An 18,136-nucleotide genomic window follows, 5' to 3' on the forward strand; every position below is an offset into this window, starting at 1 on the left:
GCAATATTGACGGAATCCCAATCAAACGACGAGCCAATAATACGATACATCCCGTGCTCTATGACATTATACGCTCAAAGGGCAGTGTAGTAGCTATGTGGTGGCAGTTAATTGCATTTTTTTATCCGCGCTATGACCGTGATGCTAATGACGATCGTTGCCACGTCTATACACCGGAGACTCTTGTATATATACACATGTATGTCTTTTTGTTTTGCGCGATCAATCGACTGGCTATGGGCTCTATATCGCGTGGCGCGGAAGCAGCCATTTCGCATTTGAGTGGCTAATTTGCGCGTGAAATAACCGCCACTGTATTCCATTGGGACGTGCGCATATACATTGAACAATGAAAGGCGTTAAACACGACTAAACTGATAACGAATGGGGCTGTAATTAACATTTTTTAATAGGTTTCCTTTTTTCTTTTTTTTTTTTTTTTTTCGTTTGATGCAAGAATGGAGTGAATTATCGTCTCTCGTTGTAGGTACTTTGAGAAAGGTTCCATAACGAAAACGAAATAGATTTCTCATTGAAACGAAATTTGGCAATCGTGGCGATCGTGCAGCTAATCATACACACCGCACAGTTCCTCAATATACAAGGTGGTTGGCTAATGCAGAAAAATAATGATAGAACGCATGCAGTCGATCGGCATGAACATCGAGCCAATGGTAGCTACTGATTGACCCAACGCGCGTATGATTATGCAAATCGGCGAGTACTGCAATTTAGAGTCTCATTCCGTGACGCTTTCCATTTGGGACTGACGATGGGTTTCCGCAGGTGCCTTAACGACGAGTCATCCACGAGAATGGGGTCTTGAGCTCGATCGGTGTTTACGCCGAGATGAGAGGAAGAGGCTGGTGTTATTACGTGTTTAAGCTTAGAGCTGGTATGGTCAAGTGTACTCAAAAGTTTCCACGGCCAATCTGTTAATCAATCGTCGTTTGGTCGTAAATTTTTCTCGAGGACAGTTAATTTTGAACGTGCATCGATAAACCTGTGTACAATCGTTTTCATGGAAGCGCGTGTTTTTCTAAAATCGTTCCGTTTACAGTAGATATGGTCATTCTGACGATCGAATAGGCGCAACCCAAGACACTGTAACAGTTGTTGTACCCTCCCTCTTTCAGAGAGGAGGAGAAGGTTCCTCTAGCTTCCTCAAAGCTTCAAAAGCGACTTGAAAGGTCCAGCCATGCAGACATTTTTTTTCTGTAGAGCTCACATAATTTTGGAGCTGGGCATATGGCATTCATTATCCCTCTCTAAAACGCTACCGAAGCAGTTACGCCTTAAAATTCCATTTTGCCGTGTACCATCGATTGAGGTCCTATAACACCTCTGCTGCGTGCTTATTCTTCGAGTTTGGGCTTTTTTCCTGATTTTCGTACAAGAGGTCGTTAGAGAGCTCGTTGAGGATGCTCGAGAAAAAAAAAATTTGGATCCGTAATGGGCACTTTTAGAGAAGAAGAGGATAAATATACACGTTATTCCTTTGTACGGAGCAAACGTATCATTTCAGCGTAACGTGTAACGTGGTTGATTGAAATAAATATACGACGTGTATATGTGTGCATGTAAATGAGGGAGCGCTAATATTAGCATGTTAAAGTGCCCTGGCAACTCGCAGACCATATTGTACATTTGGCTCGCATTACGGGAACTTGGGGTAATATGGGTATGAAAATTCGTAAGGTTAAATTCCTTCAAAGCGCAACTCTAAGAGAGTTTTTTAGGACTAACTCTAAAACAATTGTATGTTATTTATTATTGAAAAAAATCTTATTATTTCAAATGTCTAAATAACCCATATTACCTTAATTTCTATAGGTTTCGCTGTATCTATTCTTGATCCTATTTAGGAACATTAAATTAATGGTATGTAGATGAAGACTTGCGCCGGGCCATACTTTACTTTACACAAAGGTATTTTGTCAAAAGTGAGAAGTGTACGAATATGACTTCCTTTTTAAATTATTTTTTGTCGTTTTTTAAGATTTTATGACCCGTTTAATGATGCCTCAAATAGAAAATAGTTGTAATGCGATCTAGTTTTTTTTTGTTACGTATAACCTGATGTTAGTTTACTAACGACTTGTACATACTAAAAACTCCTTCGTCTACTGAATTCACTAGTTTCCGTAATCGCAAATGTATCTTTTTTTATTATTCTCTAATAAAAAAAAAAATCACATCTTACGTAGGTAAACCAATCGACAGGAGAAGACGAGCCAAAATTTACGAGTATAACAAGATCCTTTTTTTAATATGAGAAACGGTTGCAAAGGGCATAACTCTCGACACGCCATATCTGAACTCAACGCGTGAAAAACTCGGGTGGTACCTCAATTTCGAGCTACAATTTATTTATTTATTATTCAACCTTCGTTTCCATATTTATTCACGCGAGATAAGAACATTTCGCGAGAGGGCGCTTCCCCTTTCGGTTTTTCTCATCTCGTACACGCGCATACATAAAATCTCGGAGGTGTGTCTGCCGTCCGCGTGCCGAGGGAAATGATTGATGTGGTATCCTCCGATGTGCCCGTGTATGCGCACATACGAGTGTAAGGCCGGGCTCCATTGGTAATCGATATCTCTTTGCCGGGATCTATTTTCGCAAAACATCCTTTCGCTCTACCCTGAAAATACGATAAGAACTTTTCAATGTATTCCGCGGTAATGTTTTCGCGCGAGCACACGTGTTACCCTTCCCTTACATGCATTCCTCCTTCCCCTTCAATCTTTCTTTGTCTCTTTATTTGGGCTGCTTTTTTCTTTTGTGGCTAAACTTCTTTTGAAAAACAAGGACTGGAGAGCCTCGTTCGTCATCGTTAGGAGCACAATGGCAGCGTGCGAGTTTGAGGTACATTGTTATACGTATTTGTTTTTGCGAAAGATTCTTTCGAGGTTTTGGGGATTGTACTATATTTTCATTTATTAAAACCACAATTGAATTTTAACACAAATTCCATTCAAACAAATTAATTTTTCGCGCATGCATGCAAAATCTAGATCAATCCATCAAAGTTATTCGTGGAACTGTAAAGTGTAACTTTTACGAAAGTTTGATAGAAAAAGTTGATTTTCAATTTTTTCCACGAATAATTCGATGAAACTGGGTGATGTAGTTTGATTAAAATAATTTGTGCCTCGTGGCCAAAATAACAAGGTTATCAATAATTAAAATTTTATAATTGAGTTTGATTAAAAAACGTTACTGCTTCCTGGTTAAAACTAACAATAAGCGCAACTCTATTTGATTAAAATGAAAAACGAGGCACGTCCTACTTTTCGTGAATGTACATTACTATCGATCCGCCGGAATTAACTAACGCATTCGTGAGTTTTTTCCAACTTTGTTTTCATTCCCACAGCTAATACTCAACAGCCAGCCTCCGAGTTAAGAGGGTTGAAAGCGTTATTTTAACCCCGCGTTGAAAAAAACCCCCCACAAAACAATTAAGAAATTAAATATAAAAACACAACAAGCTGGGCATCAGTCGAGCGCTTTCTTCCTCGTATAGAAGAAGTAAAAAAAAGTACCAGCTGTACGGGAGGCGTGTACTCGTGCTTTTTGATTGCGTTATTAAGAGCATCAAAGGGCGTAATAAAATTCCGCAAGACAAAACGCCGAAACGGCCGAATCGACTCCACCGTAGCCGCCCCCTTGCCATTCTACCTTCGACCCGTTCCCTAAATAAGAGCTGTCTTTAATTAACGCAAATTGCCTCTACCTCTGTCTGCTTTCCCTTCGCTTTTTACCTCCTCTCCCTTTCACCTTTTTCGGGCTTTCATTAGGAGCAGGGAATAAAATAACTTTTTCCCGAACCTGCCCGCCGTAACTTCATTTGAACTCATCCGTTGCTTTATTTTTTTTACTTTGTAAATGTCGGCTGTTTGTTTTTTTTTTTTTTTTTTTTTTTTTTCAACGTTTCAAGTTGAAACTGCGAATACTTAATCACTCGCGGCTTTTGCATTAATTATTCGAGGAGCTGAGCACTATTGGATCACTCCACGTTTGCTTTTTTGGGTGAAAAAAGTTTCGTCAACGTTTGATGTGTGGACTACGATTTATATTTTGAGCAAGAGATAATAGTTGTAACAGTGAAAAATAAAAATAAATAAATAAACAAAATTTCTGCTTCCGAAGATAATAATGCAACATAACTTTTTGTATAGAAGGACGACAGCAACATGTTTTGTTTAAGTACCTCTCGATAATAACGGATATTACAGAATGTATTACGCATCGCTGTTCTTAGCTCAGAAGCGGATGCCAATAGCCGTAATTAATCAATCGATTTTCGTTTGATGAAAGCTTTTCCACGTACGTATACGCAAACGCGTGCCCTCACCCGAGTAGAAGATATAGAAATTTACATAAACCGACAATTAAACCTTCCTTCCACAATCTTTCTTTTCCGAGAAGGGGTTGCTTTATTGGATGTACGTGAGAAAGGCTGCTACGCGATGGCTCTTTTCCTTTGCGAAGGGAAATTACCAGCGTTCGAGGCGTTGAGATGCGAAAATGATGACGGTACGCTTGGTTGACTTGAGGTATGGAGGGTTGTTGAGCTACGCAATCTATGGTTTATTGATAGTGGCATGGTAACTTTGAGTGTAGATGCACCTATTGAGAATCGCTGAGGAATCGGGTCATTTTTCGCGAAACAAACAAGTGCTGGATAATTTGTGTTTAGTGTCATGGGAGATTTTTTTTTTTTTTTTTTGTAACAGAAAGAGAAAAAACAAGTAATTTTCACAATTCCATGTACCTCAACAATAGAAAACATTGGTGTTTTACTGGCTTTGTTGTTTTTATTCTTCCAATACTAGAATAGTTTTTGTTTTCTGGGTCAAACAACTATTTTTATTGCTCCGAAAAAGTTGAACAATGAAACGAAAGCAATTACCACTTGGGTATTCCGTAGTTGGCAACTTTTCTACTTTTGACCTTTTGGTTTTTCCGCGCAATTTTCCAAATCGACCTCATATCCGAAAAAAGTTTCCTTGCTCCATCACCATTGCTGTTTGGGGGTAAGGTGTACGCGCTGCTGCATGAAAAAAACCCCCGAATTTTCTCAAAGCGAAATTTAATTGCGTCAGAGCGCCCGACTCACTGCTAGCTGGAGCGCACTTTCAGCAACTCTCGAGCTCCAAGTCCAAGTCCACGAGAGAAGAGAGGAGAAAAGGCTGCCTGCGATCTAGTGGAACTGGGTCGCGGTCATCCCTCCCTTTGTTCTCGTCATTTTCCTCTTTTTCCCGCCCCTATTTTCCACCGACACTGGATGTACGTGTTATCCACACACACTCGCATACACACAACGACACAGTATACAGAAAAGCCAGTCTACCCGAGTTTCCACCCCACGTGCACCGCCACCCAAAGACGATACTTTAACAGAGGGAAAGAGCGCTTCGATGGGCGGATGCACTTGCGCGTGAGGAAGCTTTTCTTCGACTTTGAATGCCTGCAGAGCTTCACGTTCGAGCGACGACAACTCTTCCGAAAGGAAAGCTTTTTTTTTTTTTTTTTTTTTTTCAACGATAGCAAAGTATGAAAGATGTAGCTTTTCGGGTGATTTAAGGTGTCTCTCATCCCTGACTCTGAGGTCAAAGACGTGACCTACAACCGAGGAATATTTCTATAGAATAGTATACCCCGATGGAAGCTTACGAAGTAAGTATATTGAAAAAATTACATAATTTTTAAGATTTCTAGTTTCTCATTATCTTTGATGAAATGTGTCTCCACTTATTCAATGAACTTAAACCTCGAATACACGAAAAATCACAGCTTCATCCGACAAAAGGCAATAAGGGGACTTTGATAATATTACCTTTACAATATTATTCATACTACCACTTACAAATTAATGCACTCTACTCTACTCTACTCTACTTATTTCAAAGCTCTTCGTACAATTTATATTCAGTGGATAATTTTGTATAGAAGTAGTACAGTTAGTAGCATTGCAATTCATAAAGCAGCTTAGGACAGCTGACTAAACATTTTCCTCAATATACTTTTGATTGAGTCCATGAACCCTCTTAGAACTGTGTAAGTTATGGTGTTTTTTATCACAAGTTGTATCCCCGTAATAGGTTCCATTGAGAAATCGATCGCGTAACAGTTTAATCTATGGTGATTTGGTTTATAGGTAGGTCCTACCTCAAACCTCACGAGATAGTATGTCCCAATTAAATGATCAATCCCATGAATGCTCCAGTCTAATAAAAACACTCACTGATGTTTAAAACAAAGATCAACCCACCACCAGAAATAGCCGATCGATAATCTCGGCGAACTTTGGAGTAGACGCGAAATCGATAAAACGTTTTTCCGCCGACCCCAACTGTTTGCCGAGTTTTGGACGTGCAGGGGCATGCATCGGGCCCGTCGATGAAAAGGCCAGCTGAGAAGTTTGTTTGAAAATATTTTTTTTTTTTCTTTTTTCAACCTAGCCAGTAAGTAAAGTGTGTCACGGGTCCGTTGGGCGCTATACTGGAACAGCTAAAGCGTTAGCTTTCCGCTCTATCGTGGAAGTTCTTTTCGGCGCTCTCTCTCTCTCTCTCTCTCTCCGTGTACTATAAATCTGTCGCTCAGTTTCGGAAACTAATTTCAGTTTGGCAAATTTAATTGCGATGGTTGTCGTACAAAACTAATTTGGAATCATTACGTGTTTGAATCATCACGCAATTTTAACCAATTTACGAACATGATTATGAAATCAAGTTCCCTTTGTTGTGAAAGTGGTTGATGTCACAAAAAATGGCTCTGAAATACGAAAAAAAAAAAACATGTAAATGTGCCAAAATTGTGCTGAAAAGTGCACTGGTGGTCTCTGATTGGCCGAGCACTTGCGCGTCGTTAGAGCATCCAAAATTCGAAGACCCGTTTGGTCCGCGTGGCCAAAATAGACTCAATTTCCCTCTTTATTTTCCCTTACGATACAGAGATATCGTCCGAGGAAAGCTCCCTTTTCCCGAGAGCTTTACAGAAGCCGAGGCCAAAGAAGAAAGAAAACCAAGTCGGAGACTCCATCCCCTCGAAAGCCCCCGTCTTCTCCGGGCAATCGCGCAATTACTTCCTCCGGCGTTTCGTTATCAAAACGGCGCAACTCTCTTGGCGGCAAGCGCCACCCTTTATACCCTCCCCGTCTCGAGTGTGCGATGTCGTAACGTTTTTCTTGCGGAGCGTAGTCCCCGCACCGCTGAGCTTCGAATTAATTCCTCGAGTCCTAGAGATCTTTTATAGCCGGTCCGTTTCCCCAGTGTTACCGTACCCCTGTCGTCGATTGTGACCGTCATGGTTTTTTTTTCTTCCGTTTCTTCCGCTTTTTAAGTTTTTTTTTTATTTTATTTTTTTTTTATTTTACTTTTTTTTTTAGTGGGTTAAAAAACTTTTTTGCGATGGAAAAATAATGCCGAGTTTTCAAACCTTTCGTTACCTCATGTTGTAGGCAGCCACCCCTAAAATAACAAGATAATTTCTTACTTTCTTACGTAAATACGCGCAAGAGTACGCGTATAGATACATGTTATTGATGACAACGATTATTAAAGACTAAGTCCATGATTGCAAGCTCCCACATCGAAAAATGTGGGAAGATTAAGAACTCCGAAGAAAAAACCTTTGAGCCAATGAGACAAGTATACAAATTCCTAAACTGAAGACTTTAATATAAATAAAAAACACGTGAACCGAATGATAGTAGGGTACATAGAGATAAAGTATTTCAAAATACAGATATTCAGTGGTTGTATACAATTAGAAATTAAAACAGTAACATACAAACAGCAGCGAAGGCCTGACAACCGAGCTGACAACTACAGTAATGGAAACACAAAGTGCCACACCAGAAATATAAAATTAGAGACTCGGAAAAAACTTGGAAAGGATTGGAATCCAAATGAAAGAGTTGATTTAGTTAATTTGACCCAAGCACGTAAAGTAAAAGATGATTTGTAATAGTAATTAGACAAAACGAAAGTTAAAAGATGACTCGAGTATTAAATTTATTTACTTGCAAACGCACTTTGATTGAAAAAAAAAGGAAGAAAAAAAGAAAAAACATCCTCCACACTCGTGCCTGGGTAAATTTCCAAAGATTCTGCCCTTATAACCAAGTGCATGATTTCTATTAAAAAAAAAAAAAAAAAAAAAAAAAAAAAAAAAAAAAAATACCCACCCAGCTCGCGTGCGCAAAACCATACACATTTGTACCTACACCATGAATTCTCTCCATTTCTTACAGTACACAGAAAAATCTAAATGTTCCATCATTTTAAAAAGCATAATCACGCAAGATCATCCGTCCGAGCTATTAATTTAACGCCCTCGTAAAAGATACAAAAGGCATAGAAAATAAAAGGGTAGTTGTGTGCGGAATCAGAGTTGGAATCTCGTTCTGACATACGTTGGAGAAACACGCGAAGCTCGAGACCCAGAGAAAGACGAAAGAAAGAAAAACGAGCATAGCGGGTACACTGCCAAGGGAGGAGCGCACGGGAGCCGTACAGCAGCAATTATGCCTCTTCCGTCCTTTTGCCTTATCAAAACTGCAGCGACACTCGGCGCTAAGTCTCTCTCTCTCTCTCCCTCGCACTTGGGCCTCGCGTAAACCAGCAGAGATACGGAGGGTGCGAGTACAGCCCCTGGAGTGGTCATTTAGACAAGAATAATAGTTTTTCCCCCCGTCGCCGTTGTTTCGCGAGGGTAATTATTATTACAACCGTATCATTAAACACTTTTAAGAGCAGCCCCATACCATTTCCAGATATCGAGAAAGAAAAATCGTGGTCGATTTACAATAAGCGCTAATTATATTTCACGCCTGGGAGGTTAATTAATTCAACCTCCGAGATCGTGCGTGGTTTCGCCGTCAGGAGTCAAATGAGGAGTGCTCCGATTATTATTATTTTTTTTTTTTGTTGTTGTTGTATATATTAAAAAGCTTTTACTTGGAGGGAAAAAAAAAAATGATTTTAAATTTATCGCCTAGGTCCATATCTGTGCTGGGGAAATGCGACTTTCCACTTTTAGATAAACAAACCCTCGCAATGGAACATTAAATTTCCATCGAGGGCCGGGGTAAACGTCTTTTCTCACAACTCGTCCGATAAACGAACAATAAACGCACGGTACCACTCTCGGCCCGTAATTACACCTCGCCCCCTCTCCTCCTCTTTGCTCGGTTTTTTTATTACGTACCCTGCGATACATACGCCGAGCTTATCGTCCCTTGGCTGTGCAAAAATAGTGCGTGTCAAGCTGCTGATGGGAGTCCTCGCGTACTCACACATACACACACTCAAATACAAAGTATATACATATAGGAAGCGCCCAGTCACTTCCGTCTTGTGTGCCTTTTCGGAGTGAAATGCAGCCCCCCCGAGTACTGTGGGGAGGGGAGGATTTGTAATTCAAATTTCGCGCTATTCCGCCTTTACCCCCTCCCCTAGTAACTCTATGCCTATTTCTCTTTCTTTCATCGTGTGTGAGTACGGCGCGCGAGAGCTTTTTTTTCCTCCCTGACTTTGTGTGTATGTATAGGTATGTGCAAATACACATTCAGCTGTCGCGGTAGGCCTTTTTTCCGGCCCCGCGAGCCCCGTTCCTCTGTCTCGATTATTCTTGCAAATTAAGAGTTACCCCGTTAACGGTACCTCGTTGGTCATTACCATTGTTGGTTTTCGCGGATACTCATAGGCATAATTAAAATTGTGACCATTTCTCTTTTTTCTTTACAAATATCAAAAAAGTAGTTGATCGATCGACAATCCACGGAAGATCCTTATTTTTCTTGACAATCGTAAATTGCATTACTCCTCTCGCGCGTTTCTGTCTCAGCTCTACTTTGGCAATCTTATTAAGCGCATGTGTGTCTCCTTCCATCTCCTCGTTTCCTATACCATTCTTTGCGTTACGTCTCGTACCCCCCCCCCCCCCCACACACACACACGCTGGATCGTCTTGGAAAGAAGGAAAACGTCCGGATGCGGCTTATCGAGCGATCGAATGCGGAATTGCCGAGCGAGAGAGAAAGAGCATAGTCCCTCTTCTTCTCTGTCCCCCTCGCGCGATTTTTCTTAATTCCGACAGTTCAATTGCATTCCAAGCTCGTTGTGGTTGTGCGCGGATCCCCCCTCCCCTACTCTCTCTCTTTCTCTCTTTTTCTCAGTGTGAGAGTAAGAAAGAGAAAGAGCCACTGCGAGCGAAAAAATATCCCTGCGCTGCTAGAAGGAGAGAAAAAGCGAAGCCCCTCGTGTAATTAAGGAGCTCTGACTGCTAATGTCTTTCGATCTGCATCTTTTCTCTCTTTTCCATTCTGCATGTACCCCCCCCCCCCCGCCTCTTTTTTTTTTCTCTCTCGGTTATTTTTGCCTTTTTCCTTCTTTTTTCGGTTCTTCTCCTCGACTCCAATGGTCTGCGACAGACGGAGAGACGTTTTTCGAGATAACAGGACTCTGTGCCGCCACTTGACGCCTCCTTCCCTGACACGTGCAAAATTGTATGGGTTATTTTTCGAGTGCTTAGTTGTTACAGTGTTGTGCTTGAAACGAGAAGAGTCGTAAAAGGCATTGTTTAATCCATTAGTTATTTGTAAATACATCATTTAAATAAAATTTTGTACATGATTATCAGATCTTTATTTGTGTTGCAATGTTAATTCACACGAATTATCTGTTTTTCAGAGGTTACCCTGGTAGAAGCGTTACTACATAAACTGGCTATAGAAACTCGTCAACATGTTATAAGCCCATTTAAGTATGTACATTGACGAGTTTCTAGCCAGTTTATGTAGTAATTTTCTACCAGGGTAGTTGTCGTTTGTACAATACATTGGGAATTCGTGAGTATACAGCTATTAGACTTTCGCGTGCAATAATTTATTTTTATATAAAAAAATCTTTTACTATCTCCAAAAAACATAATATTTACGATTAAGTTACTATAGGTGCCATTTACGCATGAAAATGGCACCAGATTGTAAATCTGGGGTGCCCAAGTTCGTGTTGACGAACGAAATTTTTTAGTAACTGGCCCAGAGAGGACCAGGTTGGCCATCAGATCGACCAAAGCGAGGCAAACGCCTTGAGGAATCTCCTGACCTATTTCTTGCTTGCTCCTCTGCCTAGTGCTTGCACCAATATTTTTCTATAAAAATGGAAAGACAGATGGTGGGATACGATATCAGTTGTAGAATGTGGGACAAAAAGCTCGAGTCGGTGCGCTCGACGCGTACGTGATCAAATACCAAGCGAGTCCCTTTCCCTAGAGAGAGTCGAAAAAATATTATAGTGTAGGTACTCGACTGACTCCTACATATGCGGGACATGTGACCTAATATTTTAATTTACCGCGGAAATTGTATTCCGTAGACGTCAGCCCGCAGCAAGAGAGAAATGATTGAATTGCATTTTAAAGATTGAATTTATCCATGGGCGGAGAATCATCGGAGCGAGGGAGCGTGTATGTGACGGAAAAATAGTCGATCGAGAGGAATTATTAAGGATGACGTACCATTTTGACTTCTCGTCTGAAAAATTTTCAATCCAATCGAGTTTTTTCAATGTGCAGTCTCAGTTACTTCATGAACGCTCTTTTCAAGAACAAAGAAAATGGCTGACTTACATACTCCGTGTATGATCATAGTCAACGGAGGAAGCATGGAAATTCAATTTCCATGAAAAAATTTCCCATATTGATTGAGTATGATCGATTAATTGTACGACATTTGTCCTATACCAAGTTAACACACGGTTCGATTGCTGTAACGTTTGGAAGGAAAACAATGATTGCAAATTAAGCCTTGAAAGGGGATACATCGAGTGGCCGGAAGGTCAACCAAAAATTGATGTTGGCTCCTTTTTAATTTTCATCCCTCGTCCGAGAAAGTCATCAACGTGCCTGTCTCGAGTGTTATTGTCCGACTAATAACACACAAATAAGTGTAATCAATGTTCCATGAAAAAAAAGAGCGACTGAAACGAAAATAAATTCCATTACTTGAAAGCCGACTCTTTGCGCACCACATCAGCACAGGGAATGAGAGAAAATTGTGCGTGCCAAGAGCCAATTTAATTTTTTATTCCTCGCTACTCCGGGCGAACAGGAGTAGCAGCAGCAGAGCCAGCAGAGATGAAAAATGATGTTTCGCTGAAATTTCGAGAGATAGGCGAGAGCAATTTCCCAGTTACATAACGGCTAATCCGCATTTCATCGGGCGGTTCAAGCTCCGGCCTAAACGCTGCAGCTCATCCGTCTTGCAGCCGCCTCCCTCCTGGGCGAGCCGAGGAAAAGGGATGTAGGAAGTCGCACTCGCCGTAAAATATAATTGCGTTTCTGGGATTATCCCTGGAAACGCGAAACGAGAAGAGGGAGGATGGTGCAGGGCGACTGCCAGTGTGCGAAAATGATGACAACGCCATCCTCTATCTCGCAGTGCCCTCTTCTGTCATCCCTTTTTTCCACCCCTTTCTCACCCTGTGGGTCCTTTTTCGCCTTTTCGAGTTCTTATTTAAAGAAAAGCTTATTTGGAACGAGCGTAAGCAAATCGCGCGAAATTTTCATTCCCACCAGAGACGTGTACGCATGGAAACTTTTTCCTCCTAATTTTACGAGAGGATGAAAATTCAATGGCACGTAGGAGATTTGCTCCATTAGGCTAGTTTATTCCCAATCTTGATTAAAGATGAAGATAAAGTCCGTCCATGTGAGGGGTAATGATAGAAGACAGGCTTTCCATTGGAAAGCTCGAATCTTAATCTCCATCGTATCATGGGAGTGGACAACTGCAGGTGCATGGGCTTGACTTTGAAGGTAAATTTTTTACCATACTGTGGGTTCATTAGATAGAGTTTTTTTTTAATGAATGTTAATGATTCAATTAATCCTAAAGTATCATTCTGCAGTAAATCTCATTTCGCTAAACAATATGTTATTTTGTAACGAAGCAATAGAGCTATCTTGAGGGACACATAGGTATTCGTGTTTTTTGTCGCAGTAAAGAAACAAAAAAAGTTCATCGATCGACCAGTGACAAATTAAAAGCTCTATTCCTCGCAACTGTGGTTCGTTTGCTCCATCTTGAAACGAAAAAGGAAAAAAAAACTAGATCGACCAAAACTAAAATTTACGTACGATAAGGACGTGCAAAGGGAAGTAAAAGTAGCAAAAAGCAATCAAAAGGGAGGGAGGCACGTGGGATTCGGAAGAGAAAGAGGTGGAGGAGGTCGAACTGGAAACCACCGAAAGAGGGGGAGGAAAGGGGACTGGGAAATAGACTCTGGGCGCCAGTCCGGTAAATTGGCTCCATTCATCAGAGGGCTTTCCTGTCGCGACGCGACTGCAGCTTTTGGCCTGTAAAGTCCTCGGCGCGTCAATGTGACAGAATAGAAGGAACGAGAGTTCAGGGGGACTGTGGTCGTTTTACTGTCTATACTACACGTACACACCGGCCGCACGTAATTCCCATGGTTTTAAGTTCAATGCCTCTGTACTGCTGCAATAGCGTTATTTTTTTTTTTTTCACATAGTACCTCGTTGGTTTTGTATATTGTACAAGTCACGATCACTCTGCAATATATAATCGTTTAATCATTAAAAAAAAAAAAAAACGATAACTTTCAATAGCATCGAATAATACAGATGGTAAAATCTCTGATTTCAGTCTTAGTAATTGACCTGAAATTACAAATTCTCCTCGTATACCATACTTGGTACTTATTTCCCGGTTGCAGAGTCAAAGCAAATTACAAATTTCGATTCTCTAATTTTGCTCTCGTGCACTCGTCGTTTTTAGTGAGCACTTTGAAGAGATAGAGATGGATGTACCTGGTAAGCAGATGATCGAGATTCCGTGAAGCGTTTCCTGCGTCCAGAGGAAGAGGCGGCTATGGAGGAGCTGCTTGGAGAGAAAAACGGAGGAATTGAATTCGACGCTTAACGAGCGATCCATGACTATGTGAGGCGTTCGCCACCGCCTCCACCTCCTCCTTCGCGTGTATAGTTTCGTGTGACATGAAAGGCTAAATGCCTCGCCGTTGCCGCTGCTACGAATCGACGAGCCCTTTTGACTGCTTACTGGCTGCAGTGTATATTGCACAACGTGAATGCCGGGTTAAATTTATCCGGTTGGATGCACAGGTATGCCATCGAGTAATTAAAAATGGGAACTGGAATATGATATATCACTGGAGCAGTGATTCGCTCCTCGATTTGTGTGAACTTGGGATGCATGAAGTGGTATGTTTATTGTATTATTCAGGTTATTTCTTTTGATAACAATATAACTGCTTCAAGGAAAGTGAGGATCGGATGTGAAATAATGCCTGGACGAGAAAAAGCTTTATTTATTATCACCATATCTCAGGCATCTCATTAGCCAGAAAATTAGGATTACAGTAACTGGGGCATTATAAGAACGTTGTGAAAAAATAACTCGATGCTCGAATTAGATTAAAAGTCAACGCCATGTTCCACAGCCAAAGCGTAACAAATCACTCGTAAAAAAAAAAAAAAAAAAAAAAAAAAAAAAAGGAATCACTCCTCGCACAAGCGATGGACTGAAATATCACGTAGGTATGAATAACAACCCCGTGCTTTAAAACTGCGTCCTCTCCCTAAAAATAAAACAGGAAAAAAATGAGCAAAATCGTTCTCGAGTACGGAGGGCGATATCAGAGACGTAATGGATCCACCGACGGGTCTCAATTTTTCTGACAAAGCGGCTATTTTTTCAGTTCCCTCGATATTAGCGCTGCAGCGCGCGTTTTATATATGAAACGCCGGCAGATTTCCCGCGACGTTTGACCGATCGGGCTCAAGTTCGCACTATTGTTTCTCCCCTCCACCAGCGGCACCCGGAACGACCTTAAATCCCTCGACACGACTTTTCGCTCAAAAAGAAATGTACCTACCAACCCCCGATCGATATACACCATCCCTACAGCAGAGAGCTTGCGCACACGCATGCGATTAACCGGGATGGCTTTTTTTTTTTAAGCCACCACGCGGTGAGGTTGAGCTTTGAATAAATTGGACTTGGCTAGGCCTATGCCGAGGAAGACCGAAACGCTGCGTTGAGAGAGTGTTTTATCGAGCTCTATTCTTCGACACGCATCTCAGTACTTTTGGCGCGGATTACGTTACATCGTGTACCGAGGGGGGGAATAAAAGCTGCTTGCAATATTTCTCGAGTGCCCTACCAAGTGGTACGATGATTTATTTAAGAAAGTTTTTTCACTATACGGTTATACGCCGTGTGGGATGATCTTGGGATTTATGGCGCGCTCTGCTCGTAAACGCGAGTAAAAATTTATTCCCTTTCGAACTAACTAACGAAACAAGGGTGTTTTTGATTCGTTCGAAACCCGCAAAAAAGAGTAAAAGAGTTGGAGATAAAAGCTCGACGCATGCATTTGCATGAATTTGCGTCTTTAGCGTGACGCGTGGCTCAAAGCTCAGTCGACCCTCCATTTAACCGGGACTCGTCCTGCATCCGTCCGCAGTTGCGCCAACGACAAAAGCTACTACCCTTCCCGAAGCGAATTATATTATTTGTTTTCTCACCCTCGCGTGCAAAAGGTGGCCTGCTGCTTTGCATTTTATCCGGCATCACCTGCGAATTCCGGCGGGGAAAGTTTCGCGGCGCCCAAAGTTTGGGCGCGATGCCCAATTATGCAGCTCGACGTCAAAAGTCTCCCCTCACTCGTTGGGGCGCGAGCACACGTGTGTGTTGTACAGACTCGCCTCTTTTGCGCTCGCTTGTTTCCGTACTCTGTTTATTTTGCGAATTTATTATTGGCGTCTACTGCCACTGTGCCCGGAATTCACCAAGTCTTGGGGTCGCGCAAATACATATACATACATTATGCTGCTGTTGGTATTTTCGGTGTGTTTGATGATGCAGTGCGAGCTTGACTTTGAGTTTGCTTGTTTTATTGTATATGTATAATTCATTAAATACATTTCAACACGTTATAAGGACAACATGTACTTTTTTTAAATATTTTGTATATCTTTCTGACTGAAATGGTCCACCTTAACTTTTACAATTTGTCGTACCGTCATAAAGTACGAGAAGGTTACGTAAATCATCTGAAAATAGAAACACAAAAATTACTGGAGGAAACAAAATTGGTGCGATGAGAGGTAAAACTCACTTTTCCCAAATAGTTCTTGTTTAAAGCAGACATGAAACCATTAACGTAGATCCGGGGTATTTTTTGACATCTTTGCATGATAAAAACTTTTGAATTCTTGGTCTTTACACTTTGCTCAAACCATTTGGAAAAGTATACGGTGTACTCAACCTCGTCGCTCTACGGACGGATAAATGTGATAAAATAAATATTTTGCATCGTTGGTAGCGATTATTTTTTTACTTACGGCTGCCACCATGTATTCGGCAGTCTCTGCGCATAAATGTATTCTTGAATAGCACATAAAGAAAATGGGACTCAACTGTAATATTTCTATTGTCGCCGAGTGGGTCTGTAACACGATTTTAGTAATCATTCATTTTCAATTCATAATATTTGTATACTTACATCGAATAGTAACACTGCCACACTAATGGTGTAAAGCATGTAAGCCAGAAGAGATTTAAGCACGAGAATGCCGCAAAATTTATTTACTTCCTCCATAAATCTAAAAATAGTAATGATAATATTAATACATTAATTATTGTAATTTTAGACGTGGAATCAAAAAGCATTGAATATAACTAACCTTAAAACATTTTGATGTTCGACTACACAGCAAACAAGTTGTTCATGATTCGTTACAGTATGGAATTTGTGTTTTAATTCTTGAAGGCGCATTGTACCAACGTATATCAATAATACAATCAAACCATCGGTTATCACAGCTGATGACGAATGCCCGATTACAATAATTTGACTCAAATTAATTGCTACTTTAAGTGCCCTTGAATCAATTTTAAATGGATAATTGGCTGTCATAATAAAATTTTCATGCCCTTTTTCTGGATATGTTATATAAACACATACTTCTACGATGAAAATTAAACACTGAATTGCGAATATAATTTTATAAATAATGGTATTTCCAACGGAAAGTCTATCATGTCTCATATTTATCAGCTTTACAGTTGTACAAAGTAAATCCTACATTTTTTAGAAAAAAAGAATGTGAATGTTACGTGCAAAAATTGTATACGTATCAGTAATTGTATTTTATTCTGAATAGAATACCTTCAAACGAGATTCTTGACATTTAAAGTTGATTAAAATCATTATTGATTCAGCGATAAATAATAATTTCAGCCAAGCATAAAATGATGTGACTAAATTTTCTGTTAAAAGTAAAGTATTAAATGTTGGAACTATGACACTTAAACAATTGACTAAATGGAAGCACCACATAAATCGATGCAAAAAATTCCAGCATTTATCTTTTTTGTCAAGTAAGGGCCATATACCTAGAGCCTTACCAAAATTTTTTAATAAAAAGAAACTTATCTTCAATGACGCAAGTGTTTTAAAATTCTTTAATAACTTTAATAAGTTGGTTAAAAAAATACAAAAAAAATTGTTAAGTCTTAAAAACATAATTAAAATTATGTATCCCTTGTATTTCTTGATGTCAATACAGCTGTAGTTAAACATTGACTGAGACAAAATTTTTGTTGAATACCTTAATTAGAGAGTGGATAATTTATGTGTTGTGACTGTATGATTAAATACAAAAAGGGGTAATATAAACTGATGATTAATGGCTAGTAAAATTGCTCAAAAATGTAGACAGTATTACGTTAATTCTCGTTCATTACTACAAATAAAAAATATTACGTTTGCTGATACGATACAAATGACGAATTATTTTCTAGTTTAAACACATATAAATAAACTGATGTTTATTTGTCTAAAAACCATTTGTTAACATGATGCCACAAAAAACTAATATGAATATTAATCCATAACAACAACACTGCATAACAAAGTCACTTGTTAAAAATCATTAAAAAAATCTTCGTACATAAAATATCATGACTACATCATTTATTTAAAATACGAATTTTCACAATATCTTAAGAACGTCACATATACACATTTACCAAACTATTATCGGATATTCTAGATACTATTAAGATAAAATACC

At 40.0% G+C, this 18,136-nt stretch overlaps 1 protein-coding gene across 1 annotated transcript; it reads right to left on the reverse strand.

Moving 5' to 3' along the window:
- Positions 1 to 16,015: 16,015 nt before the first annotated feature.
- Positions 16,016 to 16,977, reverse strand: LOC149375550 (uncharacterized). Its single transcript, XM_089598740.1, has 5 exons — positions 16,745 to 16,977; positions 16,564 to 16,585; positions 16,403 to 16,507; positions 16,177 to 16,335; positions 16,016 to 16,111 (listed from the first exon to the last, which is right to left on the reverse strand). The coding sequence occupies exons 1-5, from the start codon at positions 16,975 to 16,977 to the stop codon at positions 16,016 to 16,018; spliced, it is 615 nt and encodes a 204-aa protein (XP_089454866.1).
- Between the last annotated feature and the right edge of the window lie 1,159 nt (positions 16,978 to 18,136).

The sequence above is a fragment of the Copidosoma floridanum genome, unplaced genomic scaffold (genome assembly GCF_036245765.1).
Source record: "Copidosoma floridanum isolate Cflo_tuat_1 unplaced genomic scaffold, Cflo_Japanese_pri ptg000006l, whole genome shotgun sequence".
NCBI classification, from domain to species: Eukaryota; Metazoa; Arthropoda; class Insecta; order Hymenoptera; family Encyrtidae; genus Copidosoma; species Copidosoma floridanum.

What these genes read in the sequence shown, in the direction of transcription:
- LOC149375550 (XM_089598740.1), bottom strand. Translation starts at nt 16,977, where the DNA reads ATGACAGCCAATTATCCATTTAAAATTGATTCAAGGGCACTTAAAGTA. An exon ending in TGGCAGTGTTACTATTCGAT is followed by an intron (nt 16,508 to 16,563) that starts GTAAGTATACAA and finishes ATCGTGTTACAG; the next exon opens with ACCCACTCGGCGACAATAGA. An exon ending in CCGAATACATGGTGGCAGCC is followed by an intron (nt 16,336 to 16,402) that starts GTAAGTAAAAAA and finishes ATCCGTCCGTAG; the next exon opens with AGCGACGAGGTTGAGTACAC.